Source organism: Prenolepis imparis, unplaced genomic scaffold (assembly GCF_030444845.1).
Source record: "Prenolepis imparis isolate NDT839.2.m4 unplaced genomic scaffold, iyPreImpa1.0 SCAF_8, whole genome shotgun sequence".
NCBI lineage: Eukaryota > Metazoa > Arthropoda > Insecta > Hymenoptera > Formicidae > Prenolepis > Prenolepis imparis.
This window is the reverse complement of record NW_028141166.1, coordinates 13,181,663-13,200,477: the sequence shown is the minus strand read 5'-3', so window position 1 is coordinate 13,200,477 and position 18,815 is coordinate 13,181,663. Positions and strand designations below refer to the sequence as shown.

General features: G+C 27.5%; 3 protein-coding genes across 13 annotated transcripts in view; 2 read left to right on the top strand and 1 right to left on the bottom strand.

The window, feature by feature from the left end:
- Mctp (multiple C2 domain and transmembrane region protein) overlaps positions 1–243 on the bottom strand; it is a 29,589-nt gene extending 29,346 nt beyond the window's left edge. Inside the window, exon 1 of the mRNA XM_083043943.1 lies at positions 147–243. The gene's annotated coding sequence lies outside the window, so the exon portion shown is untranslated. The remainder of the gene's footprint in view (positions 1–146) is intronic.
- LOC145939553 (uncharacterized) overlaps positions 1–6,854 on the top strand; it is a 75,662-nt gene extending 68,808 nt beyond the window's left edge. Inside the window, exons 2-6 of one of the 3 annotated variants that reach the window (XM_083043953.1) lie at positions 347–507; positions 3,366–3,718; positions 4,410–4,516; positions 4,629–5,269; positions 5,675–6,854. In XM_083043953.1, coding sequence (XP_082900079.1) covers positions 4,513–4,516; positions 4,629–5,269; positions 5,675–6,265 — 1,236 coding nt within the window. In that variant the 5' untranslated portion in view covers positions 347–507; positions 3,366–3,718; positions 4,410–4,512 and the 3' untranslated portion in view covers positions 6,266–6,854. Of the gene's footprint in view, positions 1–346; positions 508–3,365; positions 3,769–4,409; positions 4,517–4,628; positions 5,270–5,674 lie in introns of all 3 variants that reach the window. The other 2 variants (XM_083043951.1, XM_083043952.1) reach the window with 2 other exon arrangements.
- A 721-nt stretch (positions 6,855–7,575) lies between these two features.
- LOC145939557 (uncharacterized) lies at positions 7,576–18,771 on the top strand. Of its 9 annotated transcripts, none has more exons than XM_083043963.1 (10): positions 7,576–7,909; positions 8,425–8,545; positions 8,657–8,805; positions 9,146–9,275; positions 9,417–9,543; positions 10,141–10,248; positions 10,790–10,830; positions 10,943–10,987; positions 11,828–11,984; positions 16,839–18,771. In XM_083043963.1, exons 2-10 carry the CDS (start codon positions 8,529–8,531, stop codon positions 17,022–17,024), a joined length of 960 nt encoding a protein of 319 aa, XP_082900089.1. In that variant the 5' UTR covers positions 7,576–7,909; positions 8,425–8,528; the 3' UTR covers positions 17,025–18,771. The 9 variants fall into 9 exon arrangements, with proteins under 9 accessions (XP_082900089.1, XP_082900091.1, XP_082900093.1 ...); XM_083043965.1 differs by having other exon boundaries at positions 7,576–7,927; positions 8,425–8,536; XM_083043967.1 differs by having other exon boundaries at positions 7,576–7,927; positions 9,447–9,543.
- The last annotated feature ends 44 nt before the right edge of the window (positions 18,772–18,815 follow it).

Below are 18,815 nucleotides of genomic sequence, written 5' to 3'. Positions count from 1 at the left end.
CACGATGTCGATATGTAAACGCGTACGAGCGACGTCGCGGGACGTCGGCAAGATAAGGGTGGCTAAAACCGGATGCGTTTTCGCCATCGTCGCCTTTTCCGCGCACATAAACGTCCGCGATCCGCGTTCCACGATGATGAATTTACCGTGCGAATCTTGGCGCACGCGGCGATGCCTCGGGCTGTCAAGACGAGGAGAGACGTTCTCGCAGACGTTCTCCACTTTCGACGCTTCCGTGTCCGAGAGGCCACTGACAGAACTCCGAGATCTTCCGTCCTGCTCGGCCGTCCCTCGTCCGTCCCCGCCGTACCATTCTCTCTCTCATTCTGTCCCTCTTTCTCATTAGGATTGTCAGGAAGGAGGCCGTGGCACGGAGAGGGTGCGCGATGTGGAAGCGGGAGAGAGTGAGAGGCTTTATCGACCCGTGACAGGGCCGGTCAAGAGGAGGGAACCCCGTGGCTTCGGGAAATTGAGATTTTATTTCAAGTGACAAACAGTGGAGAATCCGTGAGTAGAGTAAGCTACTAAAGAAGAAATTGATGAAAAACTTCATTTTAGATAACGACTGGATAATTTTTTCCTGCATATTAGAGTAAATATAAATAAGTTTTCAAATGGATCGAGAGATTTTATTGCGGGAAAAGTTATTTTTAAAATTGTTTTAGAGTAATTGAATTATGTATAGAAAAACACTTTCACTTCAAAAGAAGCAATCGTAGAATGATATAACATATAAAATAATTTTATATCTTTATATAACCGTATTAATATTAATGAATGTTTCTGTTTTTTTAAATAAAAGAATTTTAGAAAGTATATGATACAATACTTTCTAAAAGTATTCATGTATTTATGTAATATTAATTTCAACAGCGGAGATATCATTTATAAAGTTTAGCTTATCAGAATCATTTCTAAAGTTTTGCTTATTCCTATCTTTGATTCTTCATTTTTTATTCAAGCGTTATAGATATCTCGATATTCTTGTTGAGAGCACAAATCGATTTCGAAACAGTCAAAGAAACTAAAACAACATCTTGCGCTTCTGCCGTATAAAGCGTAATAATCAACAAGATCGAATAATACCACAGAATACATTCTTACTACAGAATATTCTTACAATACCACAGAAACCTCTTTTATGTAGATTTTATTTATGTCGTGCCTCGGTAAAACTATCAGTCGTAATATGATTTTGCTTCAGAACAAATTGTGTCGTGAGTTTGTAAACATAAAGCGACATTGCAAATAATATTACAAAGTTAAACATCCCTATTAGGGAGTTATTCAGAGTACGTGATACGTCTAAAAATCCAACGTGGTATCTGTGCGAATGGGGGACATGTTTTAATTAATGAGAAACACATTTTAAAATAATTACACTAGTTAAAAACCACGCCTTCACAAAAACTCGCGGGACTCTATTTTCACGCTTACAAACTGACCTGGTTTTCTGTTGAAGATCCACTTTTTCTCTTCTACAATAAATTCGTAAACATCATTAAAAAATTGCATATATATCTTTCGTTGTTATTTCTTTTTTAATAAACATAAACATTTTTTTCCACCAAAATAATATTCTTAAGTCTGAAAGTCACACATGTAAGTAAAATTTGCATGTACATATGTAGACAGTAAGTGTAATGTATAACGTCTGCGACAATTTGCATTTATTTGCGTTTTCTCTCGCACCAGTAATTCTTGTTAAATTATTTACTTTTTGATGACATTTATTTTTCTTTATAAAAACTATAGAATAGATAAATTGGCGACACAAAATATAAGAAATATTAATAATTATTTATTAATTTCAATATTTTCGATATATTCTTTTACTTTTTTAATCTTCTGTTTTACAAAACGAAATAATTTAGCATTTACATACAACATATATATTTAAATGTACTTCTTTTTAGAAGTTTAAAAGGGAATATATAGTATTTATAATAGCATTTACATAAGTTGTAACATACAATATAAATATAAAATATTTAGTCCAAAAAGAAATACATTATGTATAGCATTTACATATGTTATAATATACAATGTAAATGCTAAATATGATGCGCTTTTGGCTAATTGTAAGAGAAACTTCAAACTTTTAACTAAATAATTTCAAAACGACTTAAACTCATCAAAGAATTATTTCTTAAAAAATATATTTTTTTCGTTGAGTTTATTATATAATAGAATATATATATATATTATTATATAAAACCGCACGCATATATCCTATATCTAATCAACGGAAGTATGATATCGCAACATTTGTGAACATCCGTTTTCTCGGATATATAGCTGTTAACGCGATATCGCAGTTATGCAATTAATGAAAAGCATATAAACCTAGGATTAGAATAAACTGAATTAGCAATTTAGAAAGACTCGCGACTATATTAGGGAGCATTTACGAGGAAATTGATGAGAGAGCAGTAGGTCGAGCCTGCGCCTTTTACATTTTCACAATAAGTATTCAGACTAGGAAATTCTAAGAATTCTTGAAAACAATTTTTCGAATTTTAATTTATAAATTATCTCTGTTACATAATTACATTTTACTGATACTTTTTTCAAAAAAATTTTTAATTAATTTTTTTTATTTAAATTCTTAAGAGCGTATCGAATCGAGTGGGAGATGAGAATATAGATAAAGAATAGAGAGAGAGAGAGAGAGAGAGAGAGAGAGAGAGAGAGAGAGAGAGAGAGAGAGAGAGAGAGAGAGAGAGAGAGAGAGAGAGAGAGAAAGAGATCAGAATATAAATATAAATATGATTATTCACGAAAATGAATGTTTGACATATTATTCTCTATACATAATATATATTATATATAATATATAGTATGTATAGAGAATAATATGTCAAACACCCATTTTCGTGAATAATCATATTTATATTTATATTCTGATCTTTCTTTCTCTCTCTCTCTATTCTTATATATATATATATATATATATATATATATATATATATATATATATATATATGTATATAGTTCATTATTATATAAAATCTTATTATAAAATTCATAATTATTTAAGTTTAATTTATGTCATTCATTTCCTACATTATAGTTAATTGATAATATAAATATCACTATTATTGACATTATGTAATTTATTGACATTGATATATATATAATATATATATATGTTTCCATAAATCTCGCATATAAATTAAATTAATAATAAAAAAATCTGAGAAAAACGTTTTTTTCGTAGAACACTATATGAGGCTTATATAATAAATATCTCAATAATTGCAATCTTTCAAACTTTTCTCTACTAGTAAAATTATTGAGAATGGCCGCATTCAGCAGACTCAACCGCTAAGTAGCAATCGAACGTGATTGGTTTCTACTTTCAGATCCAGCCAATCAGCATCGAATGACATCGGAAAATTGCTCAACTGTTGAGTCTGCTGAATGCGGCCAATGCTGCATGCTGTATGCTGCATGCTGCATTTCTAATCTGATGCAAGCGCTTCATATATAGGCTTTAGTCATGGGGATTCACTAGTTTATATACAAAGGTATAGGAGGATATGTAATATAATATCGATGAAAGATGAGACAATAGAAGTTTAAGAAGAAGAAGAGACAATAGAAGTAAAGTTCCGTAAAGGCTAACAAAGACAGGTTCGCAAATAACCTTATGGCAAGATAAAACCATCATTGGTTAACAAAGACCAGTACCAGTACACCTTAAGAAGAAGAGAAGGTTCGCAAATAACTATTGTTATACTACAAATTGTTGTTGAAAGCTAAATTGTGAGTATAAATACGTATATATGAAAAACATAGTATGTATATATATGCTAGGCTTTTATTATTTATTAGGAACGAATAATATATTTTATCTCTCCTCTCTCCATATAATCTTTTCAATGATAAGATTACAATATTTTAAACCTCGTATTTTTTTAAACATATGCCAAGAGAGAGAAATAATAAGATATATAATAAAATGTATAATATTAAACTGCAACCATTTTAAGATAGCATATATTGTACTTTGATTAAGAATAGAAGAATTTAGTAAAATTTGAAGCTCCTCTTACACAAATTACAAATCGTTATTTTTTTTTGTTTTTTTTACTATTTTCTAGGTATGAATTTTAGTTTAACATTACATATAATCATATATTCTTATTGTCTACACTAAATTATAAAACACATTAAAACTACATTAATTTAGTTTTAAGGTTATATTTGTGTACTCTTCTACATAATTGTCAGAATTTCTTTTTTTTTTTTTGTTTTGAATAGTGGCATATATTTCATAGAATTTTGAAAAAAAAATTTACGACAAATATGTTCCTTAAAAATGTATTTTTATTTTTCTTTCTCTCTATCTCTTAATTTATTTCTTTTTCAATATGATAAAACTAAATAATATTATATGTTCACAGGCTTTACTAGAATTCATAAAGTATTATTTTATTTTTGAGATCTATATGATTTAGAAGACACAGTTTATTTGATATAAAATAGTGCAATTGTCACAAAGAAATAATGGGTATTTTTCATACTTTGTTTGTATTATTTGTAGTATTATTTATTTTATTTACAAATAAGTAATATTTCTAAATAAGTTTTGGAATAACTCTAATTAAAATAATATATTACAGGTAATTCCAAAAGTAAAAATGAAGAAAAGTTTCATAGCAGAAGCTCGACAATAACTGCAGATATAAATAGAATAAAGGTATACAAAGATGTCAGTGCTTCAAGTGCAAATAATATTAATTATGACAAACAACATATTAATAATGCATTTTCAAAAACGTATAATGATCACAAAAGTGATCCAAATTCTGAAAGAAAACAAGTTTTATTTCATGAATTTGATAAATCTCATAAGTTAACATTTAATGACACAATTTTTCCTAAATTTATGACGGAGACTTGCGATCAAGAAAAATGCAATAATGAAAATCAAACAACTGATCTGAATAAGTTTGCAATTGCGCCACATAAAATATCTACTAAAGATGACTTTATGACAAAATGGTTTTCATGGAAAAATGAGTTCCTCATATATATGAAATCAATTGACCAAACAGAGAGTAATAAACACAACTGGGGTATAATGCTCTTAAATCGTATGGGTCCTATCGGCCAAGAGATTCATAGAAGTTTCACATTCGATAAGGATTATGCTGAAGTAGATATAGATGCGTTGCTAAAACAATTTGATTTTTATTGCATATTTGGAGGTAGAAGAAGAGGACATGATGAAGATATCGATGCATACGTCAATAACTTAATGGTATGTTAATGTGAATATTTTTATTATATATATATATGTTCACAAACTTTTATATTTCTTATAAAACATTATTTTTAATCATAACTAAATCGCTTTAGAAACGCATTATATTATATTATATAATCATAGACAAAATAAAGTTCACTAAACTATGTAAAATTTTCATGTGCCATTTTTTCCAGTCTTTATTTAAAAGGAATTATAGCTTGTTCTAATTTCTAAGATTATTCTATATAAGTGATTGAAAATAGTTTACTTTCCTATTTTTGACATTAATATAAAATTTCTAAAATATTAAAGAATTTAAGTGTAACGAATATACAATTCTTGGTTTTGTTCTCTATAAAATGTAGATATTTAATTTTTTTATGAATAAAAACTTGATAGTTTTGTTTTTTTCTTTAGGTAATGGCATCAAAACATATGACTAATATACATGAAATAGTGAAAGAGAAAATTCTGATGGAAATTGACAAAGGTAAATTTACAAGAAAAGCTGAAAGTTTAATGGGATTCTCATTTCCATCGAGCATACAGTCGTTAACTGTAAAAGAAATGACATATATTTGGATGTTATATGAGAATACAAACTTCAAACGAAGTGAGGAATTCCACAATTTTGTAGTTAAAAATTGCAATAATTGTGGAAAAACACATAAAATAAATTATTGTTATGCTCGTGGAAAACGATGTAATAAGTGCGGTAACAATAATCACTTTTGGACAAGATGTCCCTCTCAATTTATTGATAATTGTTTATACTGTGGGGAAGGTCATTTTATCCGAGAGTGTCCTGCTTATATGAACGAATGTAACAGATGTAATAGAACAAATCACTTCTCTTGGAAATGTTCGATACCAAAAGTTTTGAATTGCAACTTTTGTGGTTTATCACATATCGCAAATAGATCAGCATGCTCTGCAATAAATACTATATGCATTAGATGCGAGAAAAGAGGACATGTTCCATCAAAATGTTACAAAAATCGTAAATAATTTAAAAGTATCATCTGAATAACATGTTATTTCCATTAAAACAACATTAAAAAGTTAAAGTTTATTATATAAGTTTATAATATATAAATTTTATAAGAACCAAAATTTATATTATATATATATATATATATATATATATATATATATAATATAAATTTTATGAAATATGATACATTGGATATAAATATATTTCTATATGTGTGCGCGTTTTATATTTTTATCTTAAATTATAAGTTTTATATTTTTTTACTTATGAGAAATGTTGAAAAACAACCTTTGTTACAAATTAATTTTTATTCAATAAGTCGCTTCTATCTAAAGTTATATCATACATATACTTTATAATATCATATTTGTATTTTTCTTTACAAGATAACTGAATAGAGTAATATTCATTTCTTCTATAATCCTTTGAAGAATATAAAGATTTAATACATATAGTTTGATAAAATAAAAATAAACATTTCCTTTTTTCTCTTTCTGTGTAAGCTTTAATATGTTTGAAAATTAGTTATAGTTAAGCATAGTTTACTACTACTAGATATGTGTATGTATTATTAAAATTATTTTAATTAAAATTTTCAATATAGAGATCGTTTATTTCTATTATACTTTCTTATATATAGAAATTTTATATGTTAATAGATTTATTTTTAATTTTTTGTTTTTATAATTCAGTTATTTTTTTTAAATAAAATTTGTCTATATAAATATATTCTATCAAAGTAACATTATTGTACACTATACATATATTTAATTTTTCATTATTTTTATGTAAACAACTTTCCTTTCATATACAGTTCGACTTGTGTACGTATTGTATTATGATTAAATGACAATTCTTCATTCTATAATATACTGTTGCCTATACAAAATATTGATTGCTTAATGTTAATATCACAGTATTCTCATTAAATAAGTATGATTAATAATATCTTATTAAATATTGCATTAAGGTGCCTTTTCATGCTGACGCTCGACGCTCATTTTTAGCGTCAAAAGACGTCACGTGACCAAAAATAAAGATACCAATTCGTCAATTTTGGTCACGTGACGTCTTTTGTCGCTAAAAATGAGCGTCGAGCGTCAGCATGAAAAGGCACCTTATATATATTTTCATTCATATATACATATGACGTATATTACAGTCAAACAGCCACAGCTGTTGTGTTTTCCGAACGCAACCATTCATCGATCACTGCGCTCGCTCAACACTCAACGCTTGCAGAACCTGCATCGTTTTCTGAACGCAGTCCAGTCCCAGTCTCTTTCTTCGGGCCATCAGTCATCTGACATTACTACGCATCGTACTTAAGCGAAGGTGGGGATGGTTAGCGTAGTGAACAACAGGCGAAGAGAATCAGCAGTTACTGGCAGTCACTAAAAGGTTTCATAGCGAGTTCCAAGCTCTACCAGTTGATCGGAGAGTCGTATTCCTGAAGAATAAAGGTGTTGTAGAAGTCTTCCTCGATTCATCTACCTTCCACCGGCTCGACTGGATCGATACGCCGATCTAGCTTGGTCAACTATACGCTCGTTTCGGCCGTCTATGTTTACGGTCATTATTCACATCGGCTGACAGCTGTCAATCCCTCATTCGGGTCGCCAGTGAGTCACCGGATCGGCAGCCGAGGGCCTCTTCAGGTGATTCCACGATCGATGGTAGTCCAATTTCTCGATTATACATTCCTACCTGCGTACGTTGCGTCTTTTTTTCCGTTTGGTTTCACAAGGGTTTCACCCGAGGGGTAAACCGCTGAGGGCATTGCGGTGTACAGATTTGGGGAATTAGTGGGCATTGGTGTACATTAATGGGCATTACTAGCCGGGTTTTATTACCTATTAATTAACGTCATTATTATTTTTTTAGAACAGAAATTGTTTTGTTCTAAAGCTTTTCGTCCAATGCGCCTCATAAATAATATATTTTTTATACTTGAAATTTAGAGAAATTTTCATGTTTATTATAAGCGGTTAGGGTTAGGTTAGGCATTATTACGCATTACTAGGGTACAGTAATGCCCAATAATTGGGCATTAGTAGGCATTGGTGTACACAATTTTGCGGTTTACCCCTCGGTTTCACCCGAGCGCGAGCCCGAATTGTTTTTGCAACAAAGCTCTCTTCTCGACTTTTCTTCCTCTCCCTTTTTCTCACAGACGAGTCCTGAACAGTAGCCTAAAACGAGCAAACTTTGAGCCGCACGGGACGATCATCATCCCCATAGGTATCGCACGTCACAACCTATCTACTCTTTGTTCAGATGTCCAGGTATTTTTTGTAAGGACCCATTTTTTTCTCTCTTTGTACAATACACGCACACTCTTATATAGTGATTGCTTTTGTTAGTCCTGCAAATGTAATGTTACAAGTGGAACTTTTGCATTGCAGCGATATCGCCGGCATGGCGTCCAGCTCCGTCAGTCAGGAAGACTTTGACAATGACTTTGAATTGACATCCAGACGATCCAGGATCAGGACCGCTAGAGCTAGAGTGGGTCCACCTAGAACAGGAGATGTGTCTTCCATAAGCTTTCAAAGTATGTGTTTATAAGCAAGTGAGATTAGAATGTTTTTTTGTTTTTTTTTTTTTAAGAATAAAATGTACAAAATAGCTAATAATGTATTTTAGCTGCATTAAATATAACTAAATTTTAATTATAACTGTTTCTTAAAAATAGCGCAGAATGAATAATTAAATTATATAGCTATTTAATACAGTTAATTAATATTAATGATTTCTAGAATATTCTATATAAGTTAATAATACAGATTAAAATGTCTAATAATATCATTTGATTCGACCAAAGAATGACAAGCTAAGAAATTGTTAACAGTCTTATTATCGCGTCTAATGGTTTCTATCACTTCTTTTTTCAGAAAATACACCTGATGTAGAAGAATCGCAAGGTGCTTATGACACAAGTTCCAACCCCATACTTCTATCCGAGCACGACAACTTGCAGAGCAAATCTATAATAAGAAAGCAGGATAAACGCGTAACCGGCCGGTACGTAAATCGCGATTGCATGTGCTTATGAAAGACTATGGAAACTTATTGTCGCGCTTGGAATGTCCATTAGCCAGCAACATCCTTAATACACGGACCTTTAAGTAATTGCCTAATATATTTTCTGCATCTGGTTCTTAGTGTTTTTAGTGTCGTATCCTGTTTGCACAGGCCAACGCATATAAACAAGGGGAAGCAACAACGCGATCGACGGAAACTACGAGAAAAACGACGTAGCACAGGAGTCGTACATTTACCGTCTACAGAGGTCTGCCATTGTTAATTGAGCCATAAGTAATCGCACCGATTAGATTGAGACACGACATAATAATATTCTCATTGTCAGATAGACTTCACTAAAAATTAAAAAATTATTTTTTTGATCTTTAATCATTATCATTTTTCTCTGTACAATTATTTTATTCAACTCACAATGAGATTAAAATATTACGATTTTTTAATTAAGAAGCCTTTTTCATTATCAGTTTGCAGTTGATTATTTTTTTAACAAGAATTTAAGAATATCGAGATATCTTTTTCGAAATTATAAAAATAATTTTTGAATTTTACAATTTGTCTCACTAATTATGTTTATGAATAGAAATACAAAATAATATTATTTTCTTTAATTAATTTTAACTCAAATAAAATTTTGATTTATAAGTTTTAATTGCGGAGACAGTTAGTAACGAGACCATTATAATTTTGTAAAAATTGATGGCTCTCTCTATTAGTCACGTTTTTCTTAAGTAGTAATACTAAACTTACATTAGTATTACTCATTTGTGAGGCATAGCTCACTGTTTTTAATGTTTAAATGTTATACAAATATCTTCGACATTTGGTAAAATGTACAATTCCTCAGAGCACCGGTGGTAGTACGGGAGAAGATGAGGAGGAACTTACTGGCACTTGCCTGGAAACTAAGCACAACACACATCACAATGAATTTCTTGATCATGAATTGATAGAAGTAAGTGTAACCAATATTTTAGTGTTTTTACTTTTTTATATACGGAATGTATCTGAACAAATGTGTACATCACAAAAGAATCATATAAAAAATCTAAAATTATCCATAATCTACATTTCTTTGTTTTAAAGAATTGAGATTTATATTTTATGTCTGACACATATATCTAATATACACATTTTATTCGGGATTAATTTGTTCTTAAAACAGACAGTAATTTATTTGTTTTTTATATTGTCAGTTATAAAAAATTTGGGAAAAATCATTAATTGTAATCTTTGATATTATTTTGAGATGTGTATATATAATTAAAATTATATAAAAATATATAAAAATTTTCAACCAAGTCCATACTTCAAAAAACATTGCTCTCAAAATCTTTATAATGTTACTTATTGACTTATTCTCTTTAAAACTGAAAATATAATATGACAAGAGCAAGAACAGATACTAAAATAACAGTAATAAATATCTCTTATTATTATGAAAGGAGATCAACTTTTTTTTAGGACAGTTATTTAAAAATATTCATATTTTGTAGGATCGGACTGCCAGAATGTACACTCAAAGGCGAAACAAAAGGTATCTCACATATTTACTCATAATTTATGATAATTGAAAATGAGGGCCTTTTATCATGATGCAATAATTGTCTTTGACTGTCTTTTTATAATAAATCATAACCACTTTCTAGGCACTACCGTACTTCATACAGGTCATGTTTAGTTAGGCACAATTGGTAAGTGCGTTATTGTATTGGAAGAACTACGATTAGGCACGACCTGTACGAAGTACGATAGAGCTAGTAGAATCCTGATTAATCTATTAACAAATTACCTAATCCGTCACATCATCCAAGCTCTATGTACATACACATAACAGATAATATTTCAAAAATGCAGATAATAACATGAGTTATAATGGAACATTAATTAATCTCACAAAACTAGAGAGTTCAAACATGAAGGACTTGTTGCGATACAAAAGATATAAAATGCACGAAATATAGAGAGCTGTGAGACACGAGTATATTTGAAAATTGAAAATAATTATATCTATATAATTATACTAATTATATTATATAATTAATTATACTATATAATTATAATTATTCCTCTGGATAAAAAATTTTTGAATGTAATTACAACTATAAAATAATTGAAAAAGATTTGGGACAAAATTATATGTTCAATTGGATGAGATTATCTTATTTGATTGACTATTTTTTTAAATTAAAATTATATAGGTATATGTATATGTATATATATATATAATTATTATATAGTATATTATAATATAATTATTATAATTATAATATAATATTATAATGTAATATAATTATATAGATCTAGTATTAATTATTTAGTATTCTTAATTATATATATATACATATAAAATTAAGAATACTAAAAATTAGTACAAAATTAAAATGTGTTAATTACGTGCAATATTCTTTGTATCCACATCCACATTGACGGTCGTGCCTAATGCAGTTTATAAACGGCATACTATAAAATACTAACTTATGCGATAATTAGACATCGTAATTTACATGCGATCATTGACGTCTGCGTTTTAGTCATTCGGATTTGGAGGCCGACGACGAGGAATTTGATTCTCTCAATCAATCCGATAGCATTAATCAATCGGACCATGGCAATCACGAACCGAAGACGTCTGTTAATGCAACCGGCAGACCGAGATTACCAACACCAACCGGCGACAATCCGCATGAAGTAAGTCATTAAAAATTAATTAGACAAATTATACATATATTCACTGGCGGATCCGGGGGGGGGGGGGGATTAACCCGCTAGTGTCAATATGTATAAATATGGATATGTATATGTATAAATATGAATATGTATAAATATGAATATATATATGAATATGTATGTACATTTATGTTTATGCATATATATGAATATGTATGTACATTTATGTTTATGCATATATATGAATATGTATGTACATTTATGTTTATGCATATATATGAATATGTATGTACATTTATGTTTATGCATATATATGAATATGTATGTACATTTATGATTATGCATATATATGAATATGTATGTACATTTATGATTATGCATATATATGAATATGTATGTACATTTATGATTATGCATATATATGAATATGTATGTACATTTATGATTATGCATATATATGAATATGTATGTACATTTATGTTTATGCATATATATGAATATGTATGTACATTTATGTTTATGCATATATATGAATATGTATGTACATTTATGTTTATGCATATATATGAATATGTATGTACATTTATGTTTATGCATATATATGAATATGTATGTACATTTATGTTTATGCATATATATGAATATGTATGTACATTTATGTTTATGCATATATATGAATATGTATGTACATTTATGTTTATGCATATATATGAATATGTATGTACATTTATGATTATGCATATATATGAATATGTATGTACATTTATGTTTATGCATATATATGAATATGTATGTACATTTATGTTTATGCATATATATGAATATGTATGTACATTTATGTTTATGCATATATATGAATATGTATGTACATTTATGTTTATGCATATATATGAATATGTATGTACATTTATGTTTATGCATATATATGAATATGTATGTACATTTATGTTTATGCATATATATGAATATGTATGTACATTTATGTTTATGCATATATATGAATATGTATGTACATTTATGTTTATGCATATATATGAATATGTATGTACATTTATGTTTATGCATATATATGAATATGTATGTACATTTATGTTTATGCATATATATGAATATGTATGTACATTTATGTTTATGCATATATATGAATATGTATGTACATTTATGTTTATGCATATATATGAATATGTATGTACATTTATGTTTATGCATATATATGAATATGTATGTACATTTATGTTTATGCATATATATGAATATGTATGTACATTTATGTTTATGCATATATATGAATATGTATGTACATTTATGATTATGCATATATATGAATATGTATGTACATTTATGATTATGCATATATATGAATATGTATGTACATTTATGTTTATGCATATATATGAATATGTATGTACATTTATGTTTATGCATATATATGAATATGTATGTACATTTATGTTTATGCATATATATGAATATGTATGTACATTTATGTTTATGCATATATATGAATATGTATGTACATTTATGTTTATGCATATATATGAATATGTATGTACATTTATGATTATGCATATATATGAATATGTATGTACATTTATGTTTATGCATATATATGAATATGTATGTACATTTATGTTTATGCATATATATGAATATGTATGTACATTTATGTTTATGCATATATATGAATATGTATGTACATTTATGTTTATGCATATATATGAATATGTATGTACATTTATGTTTATGCATATATATGAATATGTATGTACATTTATGTTTATGCATATATATGAATATGTATGTACATTTATGTTTATGCATATATATGAATATGTATGTACATTTATGATTATGCATATATATGAATATGTATGTACATTTATGATTATGCATATATATGAATATGTATGTACATTTATGATTATGCATATATATGAATATGTATGTACATTTATGTTTATGCATATATATGAATATGTATGTACATTTATGTTTATGCATATATATGAATATGTATGTACATTTATGTTTATGCATATATATGAATATGTATGTACATTTATGTTTATGCATATATATGAATATGTATGTACATTTATGTTTATGCATATATATGAATATGTATGTACATTTATGTTTATGCATATATATGAATATGTATGTACATTTATGTTTATGCATATATATGAATATGTATGTACATTTATGTTTATGCATATATATGAATATGTATGTACATTTATGTTTATGCATATATATGAATATGTATGTACATTTATGTTTATGCATATATATGAATATGTATGTACATTTATGTTTATGCATATATATGAATATGTATGTACATTTATGTTTATGCATATATATGAATATGTATGTACATTTATGTTTATGCATATATATGAATATGTATGTACATTTATGTTTATGCATATATATGAATATGTATGTACATTTATGATTATGCATATATATGAATATGTATGTACATTTATGATTATGCATATATATGAATATGTATGTACATTTATGATTATGCATATATATGAATATGTATGTACATTTATGATTATGCATATATATGAATATGTATGTACATTTATGTTTATGCATATATATGAATATGTATGTACATTTATGTTTATGCATATATATGAATATGTATGTACATTTATGTTTATGCATATATATGAATATGTATGTACATTTATGTTTATGCATATATATGAATATGTATGTACATTTATGTTTATGCATATATATGAATATGTATGTACATTTATGTTTATGCATATATATGAATATGTATGTACATTTATGATTATGCATATATATGAATATGTATGTACATTTATGTTTATGCATATATATGAATATGTATGTACATTTATGTTTATGCATATATATGAATATGTATGTACATTTATGTTTATGCATATATATGAATATGTATGTACATTTATGTTTATGCATATATATGAATATGTATGTACATTTATGTTTATGCATATATATGAATATGTATGTACATTTATGTTTATGCATATATATGAATATGTATGTACATTTATGTTTATGCATATATATGAATATGTATGTACATTTATGTTTATGCATATATATGAATATGTATGTACATTTATGATTATGCATATATATGAATATGTATGTACATTTATGATTATGCATATATATGAATATGTATGTACATTTATGATTATGCATATATATGAATATGTATGTACATTTATGATTATGCATATATATGAATATGTATGTACATTTATGATTATGCATATATATGAATATGTATGTACATTTATGTTTATGCATATATATGAATATGTATGTACATTTATGTTTATGCATATATATGAATATGTATGTACATTTATGTTTATGCATATATATGAATATGTATGTACATTTATGTTTATGCATATATATGAATATGTATGTACATTTATGTTTATGCATATATATGAATATGTATGTACATTTATGTTTATGCATATATATGAATATGTATGTACATTTATGTTTATGCATATATATGAATATGTATGTACATTTATGTTTATGCATATATATGAATATGTATGTACATTTATGTTTATGCATATATATGAATATGTATGTACATTTATGTTTATGCATATATATGAATATGTATGTACATTTATGTTTATGCATATATATGAATATGTATGTACATTTATGTTTATGCATATATATGAATATGTATGTACATTTATGTTTATGCATATATATGAATATGTATGTACATTTATGATTATGCATATATATGAATATGTATGTACATTTATGATTATGCATATATATGAATATGTATGTACATTTATGATTATGCATATATATGAATATGTATGTACATTTATGATTATGCATATATATGAATATGTATGTACATTTATGATTATGCATATATATGAATATGTATGTACATTTATGATTATGCATATATATGAATATGTATGTACATTTATGATTATGCATATATATGAATATGTATGTACATTTATGTTTATGCATATATATGAATATGTATGTACATTTATGTTTATGCATATATATGAATATGTATGTACATTTATGTTTATGCATATATATGAATATGTATGTACATTTATGTTTATGCATATATATGAATATGTATGTACATTTATGTTTATGCATATATATGAATATGTATGTACATTTATGTTTATGCATATATATGAATATGTATGTACATTTATGTTTATGCATATATATGAATATGTATGTACATTTATGTTTATGCATATATATGAATATGTATGTACATTTATGTTTATGCATATATATGAATATGTATGTACATTTATGTTTATGCATATATATGAATATGTATGTACATTTATGTTTATGCATATATATGAATATGTATGTACATTTATGTTTATGCATATATATGAATATGTATGTACATTTATGATTATGCATGTACATTTATGATTATGTATACATATGAATATGTATATATATAAATATCAGCATTGGCGGATTCTGGAGGAGAGTTTTTGGGGTTTTAACCCTCCTTGCAAATTAAAAGAAATAGTTTTGCTGAATTCGTTTAAAAAATATAAATAACGAAAAACAAACGTTAAAGAGCTATCGACGTCGTTGATTCTGGTATAAAAGCTAATCATGAAACCAAAAATATTAAATAAAATAATTTTGCAAAACCCTTCCCATTATCGACGTCAGGATCCGCTAGTGCATATATTTAAAATATAATTAATTCGTAACAATAAAAAAAATGTCGCACGCATTCTCCGAAAATTTTTTTTTTGTGTAATAATTAATCGGCTAAAAACACCATGCGATTTTCAGCTAATTGAACGAGCGCAAGAGGAGAACAGGAGGCTGCTATCCCTTTTGGAGGACCGGGACCATAAAATTTTGGCACTCGAGGCTCGCCTTTTAAAGCAACAACACGAAATGGCCGTAGAAAGGGAACGGCTTCGCGAGGAAAACGCAACGTTGATTCGCGCAATGGCGGCATTAGCCAGCAATTAATCCTCTTCGAATAATGATAAAAATCTTGCCTTCTTGGCTCTTTGCTCTTTATGATAATCGCCGAGCTGCAGGATGAGCCGTAAGTCGCGCACCGCGCTGATTATTTTGATTATTATTATTATGTATATTTTGTTTCATTCATTCTTTCTGTCTCTTGCATCTCTCTGTCGTAGCAAGAACAATTTATTTATCTCTTTTCATTGAGAAATCTAATATAATCAATTGCATCGTATCTATCTTTCCCAACTTTTCGATCGTTGGGAAATTTGCAACCATTACAGGGTGAACGACTGAAAATCGCATATTGCGTTAACTATTTTAATCGTTGTTGATATTGTGATATACATATTTTTTATGTAGTATATATATATAATGCAAAATGATCAAAGAACCATCTACTTTTTCTATTAAGTAATTAAATTAGTAGAGAATCTTTTTTCGTTAAATGTATTATATTGATTCTTTGAAAATTCATCAAGTTAACTATAAAGCACAAATATTGCGCGTTGCACTAAATATCTTACTGCTTTTGTGATATCTGTATATTTTTCTTGCTCAATATATATAATGTAGACTGCTTCAAGAATAATTTTATTCGTTCTTTGTAGAATTGTTTTCTTTTTGCTTTCGCAACGCGATTTTGCGTCTGCGGTTTATTTTGATTTTTAATTTTATTAACGAAAGATAAAAATTGGATAATGTATCACAAAAATTTTTTTTCTGTGCTATATATATATTTTTTTCTTTTGTCAGCAACTATAGAACTAAACAGAATAAAGTTGTGCATGATGTTGATAATATATTTTTACTTCTTTCTTTTTTATGAAATTAAAAGGCTGAAAACTTAATAGAGAATATATAAACGAATTAGTTTGTAATAAAAGTAGTAAAAGTTAAAAAATTTAAGTTGATATAAGCCTGTTAAACTTAAATATTTAGTTTAATAAACTAAAAGAGTATTTTCACATTGCATTCGTAGTAATTGATTTTTCTATATCCCTCCGATGCATGATTTATGGATCATCCTAGGCAATAAGGAAGATACCTAGGTAAGAATAAACTTAACTTTTAGTGCGTATCGCAGATTGAATCTATTACAAATAAATAGATAATTCTCTAATCACAGTGCCGGCTATACGGAGTAGAAATGTACGATTTTGCAATCTGCAACGCGAGCTACATTTTGTAAAAAGCAATAGTAATCCTCAATCTTGTAAAAATATTGTTAATGATACAATGGTAATTGCTTGCAGAGCTTCAGTTGAAGGTACACATGTCGCACGTTATACATATGTATTTGCTATCTCTGATGCCGATTAATTGCCATTCTTTGTTTTAATGCGTTCTCTCAGAATTGAAGTATAACACTATATATATACATATATAAACGCAAAAGAAATATTGAAACCATGCAAAAGGGCCGATTACGACATAAGCGACTTAATTAATTTTCTATTGTAATAATATATGAGGCAATGATCTACGTAAGTTTTATACTTGCAACACACGATGATGTAAGATTATGAATTATTTTATTATTTTATTACTATTATATTATTAGTAATATTATTATTATTACACGCGATCCGTACAAAATTCTATGTATATATAGATACAAAGATAATTCTGTAACGATTAATTAATGCATTTAATTAGGAAACTTCTGCGGCAAGTGTATATGTAATACGCGAAACGATATAACGAAAAATATGTAAAATTGTTTGAAGAAAAACTCTTTTATTGCCAAGCTTTGGTGATTTGTATCGTGCTTTATCCCTCGTTATCCTTGCA